Here is a 17,842-nt window from a genome sequence, read left to right as displayed (position 1 = left end):
AGGATCGGTCAATCGTGAAGACGTACGACTACATCAACCACGTTGTCATAACGCTTCCGCTTAACGGTCTACGAGGGTACATGGACGACACTCTCCCCTCTCGTTGCTATGCATCACCATGATCTTGCGTGTGTATAGGAAAAATTTGAAATTACTACGTTCCCCAACATGGGTGTCCAGGACTGTGTGTCCTCAGGTTTGAATACCTAGCCGCCCTAACCAGACGTACAACTGTCACAACAGTTGGAAGTGGTCTACCAAATCATTGTCTTCACCAAGCCTACTGGTTCTATTTCCTCAACCCTTCCATTTCCTCATTAATATGTTGTCTGCTTGTTCATATCTGTTCGAAGACTTTGACTGAAGACTTTCTCAGTTTCCTCAGTTCAATTTATTCAGTCTGTTTTTCTTCATACTGTTTATCATGTGTTTACGCTTTCTGTACTCTGTGCTTATTTTTATTTCATCATGATGACCATGCTTAGGTTCTGTTATGTTTGCATCTGAGTACTTATTCCGCTGCAAGTAGTTCTTCGCTTAGGAATTTCCTCACCCTGAAATTCCTCAGTGAAGAATTCATAAAAATCGCCTATTCACCCCCCCTCTAGTCGACTTACGCACTTTCAATAAGATATCGCTCCGGCCCGTCCTTTGCAACAAAAAGGATTGGGCTAACTTGTTTCACCTTAGTTACTATTGCTACTTGTCACTTGTTACAAATTATCTTGCTATCAAAGTACTCGTTACCGGCAATTTCAGTGTTTGTAGAAAATACCTTGTTTAAAACCGCTTGTCATTTCCATCTGCTCCTCATTGGGTTCAACACTCTTACTTATATAAAGGACTACGGTTGATTCCCTATACTTGTGGGTCACCAGGGAGCCATTTCATGAATGGCCTTGATCTTCTCTACATCTATTTCTGCACCTCGGACTGAAACAACAAAGCTAAGAAACACAACCTTGTCGGTGAAAATTGTGCACTTTTCAATGTTAGCATATAACCCCCTGAGAACAAAAACCACGCATCATTTATTTGTTCGACATGTTCGTCCACAGTTTTGCTATGAATCAGAATCATCAAAGTAGACAACTACAAACTTGCCAATGTAATCTCTAAGAACATTATTCATCAACCTCATGAAAGTAGTAGGTGCATTTTTACCCCAAAAGGCGTAAACAACCACTCGCATAAGCCAAAATTTGTTTCGAAAGCAATTTTCCACTCATCATTGTCTTTCATTCTAATTTGGTGGTATCCACTTCGCAAATAAATTTTAGAAAAGATAGTGGAGCCACTAAGTGCATCAAGCATATCATCAAGTCTAGGTATTGGACGCCTACACTTCATGGTTATGTTGTTAATAGCTCGACAATCTACACACTCCAAGACCCATCTTTCTTAGGTACTAAAAGGACCGGTACAACACGAGAAGAAAGAGTTTACCTTACACAAACTTTTTAGTAGATCCTAAACTTGTCGTTTAATCCCCTTGGTTTACTCCGGGTTTGTGCGGTACGATGGACGATTTGTCAATGGTGCTCCTTTGTGGTGGCAATCCCGATGGTACTTCGTCGGTAAACACATCTTCATACCCCCTGCAAAATTGCAAGAACAACACTAGGAGTGGTAGAGGGTAAGAAAACTTTAGAAACAAAATTGTCCTTGTACGAAAGTATGAAGAACGCAGAAACTATAATCCACTAATCCATGCTTTCCCATGCCTTGGTTAATTTGAGTTGTGGAGTTTTGTTTGGTGTTGGATTCTCTCTCTCTCTATGTTGGTGGATCTCACTCAAGTGTCTCTCTCTCTATGTTGGTGGATCTCACTCAAGTCTCTCTCTCTCTCTCGCTCTCGCTCTTTCTTTATCTAATCATCCATTAATATCTCTTTGTTTGTCCAAGGGAGCAAGGATATTAGTTCTCCTTCATATTGGAATGTGAGACGGTTATCACACTACTAATTTGAACATCATGATCAAACAACCAAGGTCTTCCCAACAACAGTTGGCAGGCTTGCATTGGCACCACGTCACACTCCATTTGATCTCGGCACCTCCCATGGTAAAATTGAACAGTCACCAGCTTAATCACTCGAAAAGTTCCACAATCATTGAGCCATTGCATCTTATAGGGACTTGTGTGCTTTATTTGTCTCACCCTAACCTCTCCACTAAATCTGAATTTGCAGTGTTATTACAACTGCCATTGTCAACAAAATTATGCATACCTTGTTCTTGGTGGTTCCACGAGTGTGAAAATATTATACCGCCCTCTCTTCTCTAGTTGCATTAACACTAAGCACTCGCCGAGAAATAAAGCAACCCCCTGGGCGGTCTGAATATTACTTCGGTGACTTGTTTCTTCTTTAGATTCATCATCATCTTGTTCCCCATTATCTTCATGTTCACACCCAGATTCCCATTCACCTTGCTCACTGATGAATAAAACTCTTGTTTCGACACTCGGAAGAAATATGGTCAAGTCCTTTGCACTTCCAACACTCAATATCTCGGCATCGAGATGATGGTACAGGCGTGGGTGTAGAACTACTGGCAGTAGTAGCGACAGGACGCTTGTCAACATTACGAGGAGCTAGTGATCATGCCGAAGAAACCGCAGGTCGCCGGGTGGCAGCTGGTTGAGCCAAATGGTGTGGTGTATGCTAGCGTCAAGAACCACCATGAAAGGCACTCAGTTGTGATCTATGCAATTGTGTGGTGGTGCGTTCTGATATTAACAAACATGGTTGCTCGGCTACACCTTCTTCTCTATGCGCTTTGCTTGCTCAAAATATCTTGTAGAGTGTTATAGGTAAACACTTTACAAATTATGAAATCCCAGTATTAAAAGATCATGCATAAATCTTGCCATCTTTGACTTTCATCATCATAAATTTGGGAACAAACTAAAAGTAATTACAACTCCTTACAATACTCCTCAATTGTGCGGGAGCCTTGGGTGCTGTTGCAATATTTTTTTCGTAGGTCAGTTTGATATTGTGAAGGAACAAACGACGCCCCATGGTCTACTTCATCTCTTCCCATGTACTAATGAGATTATGACCCAACAAAGATGATTCTCCTACAACTGATTCCACCAAGTAAGTGCATAACGAGAAAAACTCAACAGAAGTAAGCTTGACTCTCTTTGGATCAGCGAGATTGTGAATGTGATAAATCAGATTACACTGCTCTTCCCAATCAAAATATGCATATGGGTCTTCCCTTTTTGATTTAAAAGTGTTCACTCATTTTAAAGACATTCTCAATTTTTTAAAAAAACCTGATTTTTATTTTTTTGTGAATTCTATTTTTTTCTAGTAATTCTAAAAATGTCTGCAAAATTTTAAAAAGTTCTCACATTTTCCAGGTGTCCCCTACATAAAAAAATGATCACGAATTTTAAAAAGAATATGAATAAAAAGGTAAAAAAAAGAGCCGTGAAAAGAAAAATGGAAAGAAGAATAAAAAACCGATAGAAAAGAAAAGCAGTCGAAAGAAATGAAAATATACGTTAGGGCCCTTACGTTGGGAGGCCAGGCCCAGAAGCAATTGTTTTTGGAGAATGACTACAACACCTCGTTTGGATAATCGCAATATATTTCTTTTGCCTAAAAACACATAATCGCAGTATATATAGTTTAGTCCGTACCAGCCTTCCGATTTTGCTAATCGGGAGTTTTCCTCATCTACGTCAGTCGATCGTCTCCTTGGCGAGTAAACCTAAACACGGCAGGTACGCACGGCAACTTGCTATCGCTAACTCCCGCTTTGCCCTAATTCATTCCAGATTATTTTTTGGTTTTGCTACAACGTGATTCTGATTCCACGTACGAGCACTACTTGTCTGAAATTGGAACTTAATTTCTAGTCCTGTTGCTGCATCGTAAAGCCTTCGATTCGAGCTACTGTTGACAAGTTATCGATCGATCTGTTACGAACTTACGATGGTATGATGGTGTTAGAACATTTGATGTAGATTGGCAATGGCGACGAATTGTCCCGACGAGAACGACGGCGTGGCCGGCCATCCCGGCGCTCCACCACCACCACCGGCACAGCCCACCCCGGCGCCGGACCCCAACTCCTTGCCGTCGACGCCGCAGCAGTCGTCCCCGTCCTTTTTCTTGCCACCGCCGTGTAATTATCCGTCGCAACCAGATGAATGGTCGAACATCTCTGCGCTCGACAACGATGACGCCATCAATGCCAGCGTTTTCAGCTATATCGATTATCTTAACCCCTCACTGCCGCCTCTGTTGGACGACACCCCGTTTGCACCCTTCGTGCAGCCGGCGATGCCTCCGCCGTCGCAACAGCTGCATCGTTATCCATCGCAACCAGATGAAGAGTCGAGCATCCCTGCGCTCGGCAACAACGACGCCATGAATGCCAGCCTTTTCGGCGACTCTTATTTTAACACCTCCTCACTGCCGCCGTTGAGCGCCACCCCGCTAGCACCCTCCGTGCAGCCAGCGACGCAACTGCCGCACTACATCCAGCAGCTACCAGCCATGGCGACCATGGGAGAAACTCAGTACTGCTACTCCGAAGCCGCTCCAGAGCACGCCGTACTCCCGGACGCGCCACCACCGCCGGCAGCTGAAACCACCAAGCCGGCCGGAGGGCGGCGCCGCGGCCGGCCTCGTGGCAGCACCGCAAAGTCCAAGCCCAAGTCGAAGGTCGCCAACACCGCCTCTGCAGCTGGGCGCCGGCAGCAAGAAGCTGCTACCGCGTCTGCCATCATCGCCCGGCAGGAAACCGTGGGCGCCGGCAGCGCGGAGGTGGAGGAGGAGCAAAAGGTGGTGGAATACGCGGACACGAACATCCCGGGCGTCCGGTTCAAGCCGACGGACCTGGGAATAGTTTGGATTCAAACTATAGTTTCAGTTTGGTTTCCTATTGGGCTGTCATTGGATTGGACAAAGTAAACTGAGACACTACGTTAATTCAATTTGGTCTGGGCTGCACCTATTTTTGGGCTGGATTGGTTTGGTCTGGACAGAGAACAATTGGTCTCAAACAGTTTCAACCCATAGTCTGAAACCAAATCCAGCGACCAAATCGTACTAGCAGCCTCGATGGTCGACGGCCACCACTAGGGGTCGATGGGCTGCAGCTGAATCTCTCTGCAGGTAAGACGCCGCTGCCGGTGACCAAGCCTGCCAAGGCCAGGGTTGGAACTTGTTGCCCGCCTATATGGGTGCTACGCACCAGTGCACCCGAGGTTAGCCGGCGTGTCTGCTACTTCGCTGACTGCAGCAAGCTGCGTCAACAGCCACGTTGTTCCCCCGCAAAAAAAAAGAAAAAAACAGCCACGATGTTCATGCATGCATAAACAGCCACGGTGTTCAGTGATGGCAAGTAGTATTCATGCATCAGGATTCAGGAGCTATCCACGTCCGCATGTGCGAATGTCCATAGTTTGAAAATTTGGACAGAAACCAATTATAGGAAATGGGCTGGATTGGTTTGGTTTGAAAACATGAGCAGTTCAGTTTGGTTTGGTTTCTAGCACTTATAGTTTGGATTGGTTTAGTTTGATTGGTACACGTGTACATGTATGGATTGGTCTGGATTTGGTTTGGATTACAAACTTTTCCCAGGTCACGGACGCGGAGATCATCTGGTACCTGGAGAGGAAGTACCACGGCCACCCGTTGCCCGTCAACTTCATCAAGGAGTTCGACGTCTTCGAGGACCATCCCGACACGGTCCAAGGTAATTAATCAGGCACTCCGCACTCGTATTTTTTGGTATATTTTGATCATGGTTAATTAATTAAGGCTTACACGAATTGGAGTACAAAAACTTGTGATACTTCATCAACTCTGCATCTTTTTACAGAGAAGTACGGGGAGAGCCAGGAAGGGGTATGGTACGTGTTCTCATCCAGGGACCGGAAATACAAGAACGGCACCCGGCCAGTTCGGTCCGTCGGGACGGTGGGCTTGGAAATCCAGCGGCAAAGAGGAAGATGTACTAGACAAGAATAATGTCAAGATCGGGAGAGTGAACACTCTCACATTCAAGCTCGGCCACCAGCCAAAGGGGACGTCCACCCCCTGGAGGTTGAAGGAGTACCGCATGGAGAAGTACCAGGAAGACCCTAATCCCTCCTCCATGCTGGTAACCTTTTCTCTTTTTTTTCTTCTCTTTTGCAATTTGATTCGTCTACCAATGTGGTATAATTCGGAGGTTCATAACTAAGAGATAAACGCACCATTGGTCAGCGAACTCTCGCGAGATGAGCACATTGGTCACACAAGTGTCAAAACGTGGAAAAGTGGTCAGTTTGGTTTGTTTTATGAGCAAATTGGTCAATATCCCGTTTCGAGCCGTGACGGGGCCGACGTGGCTGGCTGACTCAGCTTGGGCCCACTGTCAGTTTTTTGTCCTTTATGCAATGCGGCCCCGTCAGTATTTTGGGTTGGGTTTTTTTGCAAATAGTGCATCCCCTCCCCAGTCAAAATCCTGTTAGCCCGATTCGTGCCAAACCCTAGCATTCTTCTCACTTCATCCTCTCTTTCGATCTGCCGCAGCCGTCACTTTGCTCGAGATGGAGCAGTTCGAGGGAGAGAGCTGGCGGCCGGAGAACAGGGAGGGGAGTGTCTTCTTCCCGGCGGAGTGCTGGAGGCGCGGCGAGCCGGAGTTGAGGCCTGAGTACGGCCGCTGTGTGCTCCAGCGCACGACGGGGATGTACCGGGTGGAGGAGAAGTTGCGTGGTCGTGCACTGGTGGGTACAGTGGAAGGGCACCGGCCTCCCGTGTCGCCGGCACAGGTGGTTGCTGCTTTGGAGTCGCAATGCGGCCTCTCCCGCGACCACATCATGGTCAAGGTATGTTCCCCTCCGGCGGATTTTCTTGTGCGGTTCCGGTCTGGCGAGGATTGCACTCGCGTGCTCATCAACCACTCCCGTAAGCTTACCGCCGGCGGAGCGACGATCCAGTTTAGCCGTTGGCACCGTGGGATGGGTGGCGAGGCGTCGTCTTTGAAGTTTTTAACTAGGTTGAGCTTAGATGGGCTGCCGCAAGAAGCATGGGAGGTTGATTTTGTTGGCAAGCTCATAAGCAATCTCGGCGGCGAACTCGTGAAGATGGTGAAGCCAACTGATCGTTGTTTCATCGTTGTTGAAGCGTGGATGAAAAATCCTAACAAAGTGCCCAAGTTATATGAAGTTGAGCTGCCAGAACCTGACCTACCACGAGATTATCCTACCTCAGACTCTGACGGGCCAATTTCACCACCTTCCAGTCAGCTGACACTCGAGAAGCCAACAATTCTGCATGTTGTGAAGATCCATATTCTGAAGGTTATAGATCGGAGCCCAATATTAACAGAGTTGCCGCCTGCTTACGATTACGACGATGATTCCAACAGTGCTCGTTGTCACACTTTTAGTTGCTATCCTGGTACAATTGATGGAGCAGAGAGGGCATACATTGGAGGTGGGCATGGATTTGCAGGTCCAGGGACAGATGGCCGTGCAGGTGGTCTTTTCAAGATGTAGATGCAACATCTGATATATGTATCTGCTGTGTTCTATTGTGGTATTGTAGCCTTTGTGTTTAAGAACAAGTGTACCCAGACCTGATGTAACCAGTTTGTTGTATCCAGACCTGCTATTGTTGTATCCTTTATGTTGTGGTTTATCTCTCATATGCACTATGCTATTTATGTGAAATGAACTAGTTCACAATTTGTGTTGTCAACCTACATGCAGTATGCATTTAGTGTGGAAGAAAGTAGTTGATATGCAGTATGTAACATAACAGAGTCAGAGAAGATACTAGTACACTCTTGCAGAAAAGATGACAATTCAATTCTCAGCAATGCTAGCTAGAAGATGACAATTCATTTAAGGCAGGATAGCAGCAGTTATCATTTTGTCATGTTAACAAACCAAACTACCAGGTTAAAGTAGCTACATTTCCAAGCCTGTAACACTACCAAAAGTAAAGCAGTTCCCAACAGACAGAATTACAAAGCATTTCCAAGCCTCAACACTGAATTACAAAGCATGATATCAGTCTTGTGGGGCTGATTGTGTGTTGTTGATCTCTTCTTCATCCTGTTCTGCCATGCTTCTTGATCTTCCTCCTCTTCTGCCTCCTCTTCTTCCTCCTCTTCCCCCTCTTCTTCCTGCTCTTCCTCCTGCTCTGCCTCCTCTGTCTCCAAACAGAAGAAATTGAAACCCTCCTGCACTAGATGTTCCTGCTGCTGCACTGTTGCTAGTGCTGCCTCTTTCTCTTCTTTGATTTGCACCCCTCCTATTCACTGCACTAGCTGCAGTTCTAGCTACTCTTCTTCTTCCAGACCTATCCCTTGTTTGACCTCTGAGCTGATCAGCTGTTACTGTGCTTCTCCTTGGTGGTGGAATATTTGCTCTATATTGTGCAACAAAACCAGATTCCAGAGGGAAAGGCTCAATATCTTCAAATACAATCTTTGGTGCCTGGAATATATAACAGAGTTGATTGATCAAAACATGAAATACATAACAAAAGCAGAACATCAAGTGTTGCATTTTGTGAATTCACCTCATGGGCCAGCTGAGATATCATAGATTCTTTCACATTGGAAGGATCTTTCCTGGGATCTAGTTCTACATGATCAATGTGCTGATCAAAAAATTAAACATTGTATTAGTACTTCTTATGCAAAACATCAAACATTAAATAGTGTGCTGCTTATTACCTGTAGTATCTCAAGTATATCAGCATCTCCATTCTCATCAACAATTGTGGGACCTCTGTTTGTGTTAGGAATGGAGATTGGCATGCCCACTTTCTCTTGCACAGTTCTTCTTCTCTTTCTCTTTGGTCTTTGTTGATCTTGCACCTCTGTTGGTTCTTGTTCTACTTGGGTGTGAGATTCTGCTGCTTGTGCTGCTTGTGCTGCTTCTGCCCTTGCAATCTCCTTCAATCTAGGGCATCCTTTCCTGTTATGACCTTCATAACCACAATATCCACAATGAATAGTGACCCCATGTTTGGTCAACTTTGTACCATCCTCATTTTCTTCAGGACCTTTTCTTCTTTTTTTGCTTGATGGTCTACCAACAACCTTCTCATAGAAGGGTGGTTTTACTACTGGGGCATTAACATGCTCCCATTCAGATTTATCTCTAACAGGCTTCACTACTGGACCATAAGCTTGCATAAAAGCATTAAGAGAATAGCAGCTAGATACCATTTGTTCAGGTTTTATTCTCTCATGTCTGCAACAAGCTATTGCATGGCTGCATGGAATGGCAGTTAACTGCCATCTTCTGCAAGTGCAAGCTCTCATGTTTAGCTCTACAATGTAACTAACCCCATTGCTCAAAACTTTGAAAGTTGACCTTCCATATTCAGTAGCAAAGCAATTTGCCGCATAATCTGCATTTTTCTGAACTTTCTGTCTTATCTTTGGACAAATCTGACCAGTCCACTTCTGAGCCTCTTTCTGCATCTTGACATATCTTGTGCCTATCTTGCAAGCAATGTTTTCTAACATAGACAGGATAGGCAACTCTCTAGCTTCTAATATCCACCTACATGAGCAGTACTAAACATTAGTAATAGACATTTAATAAGCAGAAGTACTTAGATGTAGAAAAAGATTAGTAGTATATAATTACTTGTTGAAAACTTCACATGAATTATTTGTAAGAATGTCACACTTGACAAAATCACCGAAGAAAGCTCTGCAATACTCTGAGGGTTTCTTTTCATCTAACCAAGCATGTGCTTCTGGACAATCAACCTTGAACCTCTCCATGTTTTGCTGCCACCTTGTAGTGTTGCTTGACCTAGCACATGCCCATAGGTGGTTCTTCACTATCTCTCCCTTGTGGAGCTGGTTCAAGTTCTGGTACAAATGTCTAACACAGAACCTATGTTCAGAGTCAGGGAATATTTCTCTGACTGCTTTAATCAAACCCTGGAACACAAGACAATATGTATATGGCATGTCCATGTATAATTTGTTAACATACAATTAGATATGTTTCAAACAGAACACGACACAGATGAAAGCACACCTTCTGTTTATCACTCATTATAGTGATTGTTGATGTGTTGATGATGTTCAGATCAGTTTTCAAAGTAGTAAGAAACCACTTCCATGAAGCATGCCACTCCACCTCTACTACAGCTAGTGCAATTGGGTATATGCAATCATTGGGATCTACTCCAATTGCTGTCAGAATCTGTCCTCCATACTTGGTCCTTATGTGAGTTCCATCTAGGCAAATTATGGGCCTGCATGACAGTAGCCATCCTCTTTTGCATGCATCCAGACATAAGTATAGAGTGCTCAAAGTTTCACCCATCCTCTTCAAGTAGAAAGTGGTGCCTGGGTTTGCTCTCCTTAGCTCATGTCCATAGTCCCAAAGCTGTCCATATTGGGCCTCCTCATCTCCTCTAATCTTTTTCAGACAATATAACCTGGCTCTTGCTAGCTTAAATCTATTGGGCTTCATGTTGTACTTCTTCTGCACTTTGTTTTGAAAAGCAGTCAAATTCATCTTTGGGTCATCTATGAAATCTTCAACAAATTTTCCAGCTAGCAATGGAGCTGTTAGTTCTTTCACTTCCCACACCCTCTCACAAGTATGCTCTCCAACATATGTCTTTATCAGCATGCACTCAACTCTGGTATCTTTAACAACAATCATTCTCCAAGGGCAGCCTTCAACACATTTTGCTTCAATTCTGGTAGCATTGTTCCTTGTCTTCTTTATGTTTACTCTGTTCTTCACTATGTACATGGACAAAGCATTTCTTAATTCTGCAGGGTTTGAAAAGACCATGCCAAGTTTAAATGTTGGGTCTTCCATGTCTGTCAATTTGTTGAAAGCTGGGAAATCAAATTTTGTCCTGTCTTCACTCTCTGGGAGCTCTAATTTCTCTGTAGCAACAACATCTGGATCATCACCATTTGCATCTTCTTTCACAACTTTCCTAGTTGCAGCTATTATGTCATCTGGGACAGAAGTGTCAACATTTTCATCAAATAAGGTGTCATCTCCAGCTTCAAAATCATAGTCAGAATCTGCAAAATCTGGATCAATACTTGAGTCTGATGCATAGCCACACTCTTCTTCTTCACTCTCAACAGCATAATCTTCTTCTTGCATAGCAGCAAAATCTTCTTCTTGCATAGCAGCAAAATCTTCTTCTTGCATACCAGCTACTTCTTCTTTAACAGCAGCAAATTCTTCTTCTTGCTGTACAACCTGAGGAAACATATTCTCCTTCCCTTTCTTTTCCATGTAAAATTCTTCTTTCACAAAATTAGTACTCAAGTTCCTCCTAGCAGGTATGGATCTATTGTTGTTGCACAAATCTTGATATCCACCTGACATCATGTTGAACATTTGCTCACTGAATGTAGGCATCAGATTGCTAGCTGGTATGTCCTGTGACTGAAATTCTTTCTTGCAAGGACTTATCACTTTAGGTAGCTCAACTGGTTGCAGAAGAACATCATCCCAAAGTTGTTTGTCCAGAACATTATCATGATCAACATAAACATGCACATTGTGGCCACCTCTTGCACAAGCTGAATCTGCCATAGATAATGCATGGATTTCTAAGTTAATCTCCCTCAAACCATCTACTACTGTTTTGCCTAGATCCAACCAGTACGATGGAAATCCCATGGATGGCAAAGCATATCCTAGTTGCTTGATCATCCAATCAACCAGAGCACAGCAGAATGTACCCTTGTCACAGCCATCAAAAACATCTACTGATTCCTGCATGTAAACACGGTTCGATCCAACACCACAAAACCATCCATTGTGATGTATTACTAAGCTAAATAAGTCACTACAATCCCCTGCATTGCAAAAAAATTACAAATTCATCTCTTTACTGACAAAAAATCCCTAATTTTGAACCTAAAATCATCCACTTATCTAACAAAATATCCCCAATTTTTAAACCCTAGCTAACACATCCGAGAGCACAAATGAAGGGGGAAAATCAGTTTGGCTTCTTACCATACTCGGGTGCATCATCCCAGGGAAATCGCCGTCGAGGAAGAAGCTCAGCACTAGCGCGACCACCGGCATCAACCACACCGACAACGGCTTCACCACAAACACCGCCGCCGCCAGTACCCGCAGATTCGTCAGCCGCCGCGGCTAGTGTAGGGGGGGCGGCTGCCTCGCCATCCTCTCCGCCGCCGCAACCTACGGAGACAGCCAACGGGGTTGACATTGCCGCCGACGGGCACCCAGCCGCCGTCAAGGTCGGCCGGTCGGGGTTTGGGGGTGGAGTGCGCAGTCGGGGATCGGTACTGAATATGTTTTTCTTTCTAGGGGTTTTCTTGCAAATGTACACCGCTGACTCACAACGCCACGTGGGCTACGCCAACGACTGAAAAGAAGAGAGTGACCCGTTTGCTCATAAAGCAAACCAAACTGACCCGTTTTCCACGTTTTCAGACTTGTGTGACCAATGTGCTCATCTCGCGAGAGTTCAGTGATGAATGATGCGTTTATCTCCATAACTAATTTGCGTACAATTCACACAAAAAACTAATTTGAGTATGAAAAGTATGTGTTTTTCAGCGGCACAAATTTTCGTGATTTTTAATCCTCCAGGACGTAACTGAGAGACGTGACATTATTTGGTTTTTGCCTTTTCCATTGTCGTGCTTTAGAAATCCTACTACTAATTCAGATAAGCCCTGAGAATTTTACATATACTCTCTCCATTCGAAAATACTTGTCCTAGAAATGGATAAAATGGATGTAACTAAAATAAGTCTAGATTCCATTTAATCCATTTCTAGGACAAGTATTTCCGGACGGAGGGAGTATCTTTTTTACATGAATTGTAGTACATATTTAATCCTCATGCACTCGATCATATTCCTCGAGTTTAACCGCACCGCTGAAAAGTTGTTCGCTTTGCTGCAGCTTGACCCGTGGGTGATCTGCAAATTGTTCCGTGCTAAAGATCCACCAGCACGCCAGCATGATTTGCCTGTTCAGTCGGGAGATCAACCAGATGAGGGTGATGAACACGCCAGCGAGGTAAATGGCCGCGGAGGCGAAGACGGGAATCAGCCACCGGATGGCCCTGAACTAGAGCTGGGCATGGAAAACTGCTACTTCTCACTTGATGACTTTACACATGGAGATCCCAAAGATCAACGATCGTCAGAGCGATTGGAGAAACCAATAGAGGTTTTTAATCTGAATATGTGGATGGTAGTTAAATTTAATTTAATTTAGTTGGCAGTAGAAGTCATAGGATATCCTCTTTGTTCTTTTCCTGCATTTCATGGTCGGTCCATTTGGACTATGTGGCAAATGAGCCTTGATGAAGTCAGCAAAGGCTTAAATTATATCGCGTGTTCTTTTGGATCATTTGTAGTATCAACGTTACCTGCATTACATGACATTAACTATGCACAACTCAAAGATCAAAACATGAAAAATGTATGAGTGCACCGTCTTGCTATTCCTAGGATAAACTGTACCAAAGAAAAAAATATACCTTTTGTCCCATTGTCACCGTTGAAACAATAGGCACGAACCCTCTCTCCCTACGTATGTCGCAGCATAAGTTCAACACATGTGAGCCGTTTATCTTGGCTGCATCCAACGGTTGTGAGTGCTTCTAAGGGAGGTGGGGAGAAGAAAACCCTAGCCACTCCACCCTTTACGATGGCATTGTGAATTTGAGAGAGTGGGAGAGAACACAAGTGCACACACAACCTGTGAGAGGGAGGAAGAAGAAGGATAGATGACCATTCAGGTTTGTTGCATTTGATTAGAGGTGTTCAAGTTGGTGATTGAAGGCTCAAACGGTGTTTGATTGGCACCAAACTTGGTAAGATCATTCCTTACTTTGACCACTTCAATTTGATTAGCTGGTTTGAGGATTGGGTCAGTGGAGCATCTAATTTGATAGTGGTTTTGTTTGTCTGGACTATTGCAGTTTCATCACAAAGTAGTTTTGGGAAACAAACATATTGGGTAGACAACGATGTCTGATTGAGCTTAAATATTGAGAGGAATCTCAAGGACTCGTATGTGTATTTGTCTGCCAAAATTGGTGTTGCTTGGTTAAGAGTCCAAGAGCGGCTTGCAAAATACAAAAGGGCGCAGAAGCCGTGTAAATTCTGTTTTGCTGAAATATTGCCTCTTTGTGGTTTTTGTTGCTTTTTCGGTTGCAAATGTGGAGAGCAGGTTGTAAATCTCTAAGATGTTCTAGAGAAAACTTTGTACTCGCATTATTTTCATAGTGAAGTTGTGTGGACCGGTTGGTCCTCATCCGTGGTTTTTACTCCTTAAATTGAGTAGGTTTTCCCATGTTAAATACCATGTCACATGTGCATGTTGTTTGTGTTATCTTGTTGCTTACTTGTTGGTTGAAACTATCATCAAAGTTCACTACAAGTGGAGGGGATTGATTAGTGTGCATATTCATCGTGCCGGTGAATTGTTGCATTGATTGTTGTTGTTCATTGTCCATCAAAGTGGGGTATAACAACGGTGCAGCCGCACCCGCAACACAACAAGATCTCCTCGCCTCGCCCTTATTATGGTGGGGCTTCTTCGTATGGTCGAGAGGCGTGGGGAGGATCGTGTGTCCCAAAATATGGGCTCCGGATATTTCTAATTACTATTGTTTTATTGTATATAACGATATTAACCGTGTGTGCTACAATTACAATTACAATTTCACTACGCGCTTCTAATTCTACGAATGCTATAATGTTGGAGTAGAACATCTTTCGTCCAAATCTAAGTAAATGATAAAAATTACAATCATTATAAAAAGAATTATGCATATATGTATTATTGTGTGTGTGTGTGTGTGTGTGTGTGTGCGGGCACGTGCGCGTGTGTGCGTGTTTATTTTAGTATCCTACCATCCTCAAATATCTGGATGTATTACAATACACGATTTTTTTGTGTAGCTTGCAATTCAGGGTAAATCATAAAATTATACGCACATATACATTACATCCTTATGTGTGTGTGTATATATTTTCAGTTCTTTTTAAACTAAAAGGATTGATTTTAGATTTTTTTTAAATAAAAGGACTCCATGTAGCTCGGCCTCCAAAACACCCAACTCCACGGTTGTTTAAAATTATTGCATAAACTACATGCAATTTAGTAAAATAAACTACATATTAAATGTAACCCATTTTTTGAGTTTGTTTATATAGATGTAACTCAAAAAGTATCATACTAAACGATGCACCATGCGTTCTTGCAGGAATCTTGCTAAAAGAAATACATAAAAGTTGATAACAACATCTAGAACTAATGTGAAGAAAATGTAAGATTAAAAAATGATATAAAATACAATGAGTATAAGAATAGAAAATGTGAATTTGTAGTTAAAAGAATGACATTTCCAAAAAAAATGTAGAGGGTGAACTTCATGGGTATGATGCAATCGCCCAACACATGTATTGTGAATACAAAATATAATTAAAAAAACTTATGAATAACTTGCATAAATTGATGATGTGACATGGTTGCCCGTAATTTATGATTTGCATGCATGACTTCATGGTTGGGTGTCTAGAAAAAAAATAGGCAGTGGGTTATAGTAGTATCTATTTAGAAATAGAAGATTCTGTGGACGGGCCTGGGCCTGTAGTATCCACCCGGCCCATCTACGGATCCACGGAACGCAACCCTAACCACGAATACGAGAAGGAGGACGAGGAGCGGACACGCTTCCTCTGCTTGGAATCGGATCTGGTGCGAGGAGGAAGAGGAAGATGAAGGTCCGCGCATCGGTGAAGCGGCTGTGCGGCTTCTGCAAGGTGGTGAAGCGCCGGGGGATCGTCTTCATCCACTGCACCTCCAACCAGAAGCACAAGCAGCGCCAGGGCTTCTCCACCATCGCCGCCTGCCTCCCGCCCCCGCCCCCGCCGCCCGCCTCCGCCTCCGCCGCCGCGTTCGCCGAGTAAGAAGGCTTCCCCGCCCCCCTCTCTCGCTCCACGCGGTACGGTTTGTCTTTTATCAATCGTACCCGCGAAGCAGCGCGGGCTTGGTCTGGTCGTGTGCTCGTGATTCGTAGGACAAATTAAGGTTGCGAGTTAGAGCTAGTGATGATGGGATTGAATCTTATCCTGGTCCCTAAAGAGGCGCGATTGTGAGCATGTTTGATATCCAAGTGGTGAACAATTTTGGATCCAAGCCAACAATTCATACTTACACAAGTACCGCCTCACAAACCATTTCTAGTATTTTTCACTAGAAGAATGACTGACCTCTCTTTACAAGGCAACACTAGCCGATAAAAAATGAGCTCAGCCAATGGTTTCAGCCTGGATGGTAAGCTAACTTTTCCAACTTAGCCACTTAGTGGTTAAGTTGAATTATATGGAAATCTCCATTTGCGATGTTCACAAGTTTGTGTTGTGAAGCAACTTACCTATTTGTCCCATTGCATATTTGCCTGTGGCTTTTGTTTAGTGATTCCAATTTTAAATTCATTTGCTCCAGTTGGCATGGTTTCTGTTGTGTACCTGTACCCGTCCTTGAGTGATAATTTTATGCTGCATTTATCGTACTTTATATGGTATGATGATCTTCATACTAAATTGAAATATTAACAAGGGGCAGGAGAGTAGAGCTTCTGTCAAAACGTAACAGCTTGGCTCACCACAGGCTGCCTTTGCCCTTTGCTAACAGTTTCTTTATAGTGTGTAGAATAATACTGCATGTGCTGTTAACCGATTTACCTACATGTCTCATTGCATATTTTTCCTGTGGGCTTTCTTAAGTGATTCTGATGTTAACTTCACTCGTTGCATTTAGCATGGTTTTTGATATGTACCTGTGCTTGTCATTGAGTGGTATTTTCATTCTACATTTACTTAGTACTCCCTCCGTTCGGAATTACTGATGTAACTAGACGTATTTTACTTCTAGATACACCCATTTCCGAAACAAGTAATTCCGAACGGAGGGAGTATGTGTTATGACGATCTCCATAGTAAGTTGAAATATTAACATGGGCCAACGACGGTGGAACTTCTGTCAAAACATAACGGTTGCTAATAGTTGATTAGTTTCTTTAGGGGTAAAAAAAATACTGCAATACACTTCTCCTGTTGGGTCCATGTCCTGAATTCTTATTGGTTAATCATTTGTTCAGTAGGACTTATCCTGTAGCCTAATTTGACACTTGATGTTCTCATCTTTGCTTTGTAGGGCTTCCAAGGTGGCCCGTCAGGAGATGTCAACGAAGTTCAACTGGCCGCTGGGTCTAGCTGCCGTGCTCAAGAATGGTGACAAATAATCAGATGATGAATACTAGCTAGTCACTGTTTTGATATCAAGTGGAGTTTCCAGTTGAGTAATTCCTGTAAGAAAAATAGAACATCATTGTGTATCCGATGTCATTGGTTAAACTGTTCGTTTCATGGAATAATATTGGCATACACTATTACTCTCTCTTGATATGTTTTATTCATACAATGCTGCTTTTACTTAACTCTCCTGGCCATCTTGCCGAATATGTTCCATTGTATTTTCGCTGCATTGCTAATAATACCAGGGTGTGCCACCTGTATGTTGCATCAGGAGTTACTGAAATCTAAAGAACTTGCAGATAAGAGGACTCTGTTGTTTCTTTCTCTCTCTTCCAAATCAAGCAGTTCTGGTTAAATTTCTGCCGCTGTTCACTTTCTGTAAAGCCGTGGTTTAGTGGCACAAACTGTAGTTCCTGACATATATCTAGCTTGCTAGCCATTTCACGTGCTGGGGTGGGGTGGGGTGGGGTGGGTAGTACAAAGACTCTGAAGCATCTGGTGACAAAAACTCTTAGACTTGAGCACGTTTTCTTCATACCATTACTAATACCTCC

General features: G+C 43.5%; 2 protein-coding genes and 1 pseudogene across 2 annotated transcripts; 2 read left to right on the top strand and 1 right to left on the bottom strand.

Annotated features, from left to right (window-relative positions):
* Window positions 1-3,868: 3,868 nt before the first annotated feature.
* On the top strand, window positions 3,869-5,998 carry LOC147973437 (uncharacterized). Its single transcript, XM_087524683.1, has 3 exons — window positions 3,869-4,867; window positions 5,609-5,723; window positions 5,850-5,998. The coding sequence occupies exons 1-3, from the start codon at window positions 3,989-3,991 to the stop codon at window positions 5,996-5,998; spliced, it is 1,143 nt and encodes a 380-aa protein (XP_087380809.1). The 5' UTR covers window positions 3,869-3,988.
* Window positions 5,999-10,355: 4,357 nt separating this feature from the next.
* On the bottom strand, window positions 10,356-11,751 carry LOC147973436 (uncharacterized; annotated as a pseudogene).
* A 3,924-nt stretch (window positions 11,752-15,675) lies between these two features.
* Window positions 15,676-17,470, top strand: LOC125511114 (Ribosomal protein L36). The gene is made up of 2 exons (XM_048676402.2): window positions 15,676-15,934; window positions 17,188-17,470. The coding sequence occupies exons 1-2, from the start codon at window positions 15,747-15,749 to the stop codon at window positions 17,273-17,275; spliced, it is 276 nt and encodes a 91-aa protein (XP_048532359.1). The 5' UTR covers window positions 15,676-15,746; the 3' UTR covers window positions 17,276-17,470.
* Window positions 17,471-17,842: the final 372 nt, after the last annotated feature.

Source organism: Triticum urartu, chromosome 5A (assembly GCF_056163025.1).
Source record: "Triticum urartu cultivar PI428250 chromosome 5A, HENAU_Tu73, whole genome shotgun sequence".
Classification (NCBI taxonomy): domain Eukaryota; kingdom Viridiplantae; phylum Streptophyta; class Magnoliopsida; order Poales; family Poaceae; genus Triticum; species Triticum urartu.
Note: the sequence above shows the minus strand (reverse complement) of the source record. Positions and strands in the feature narration are given on the sequence as shown.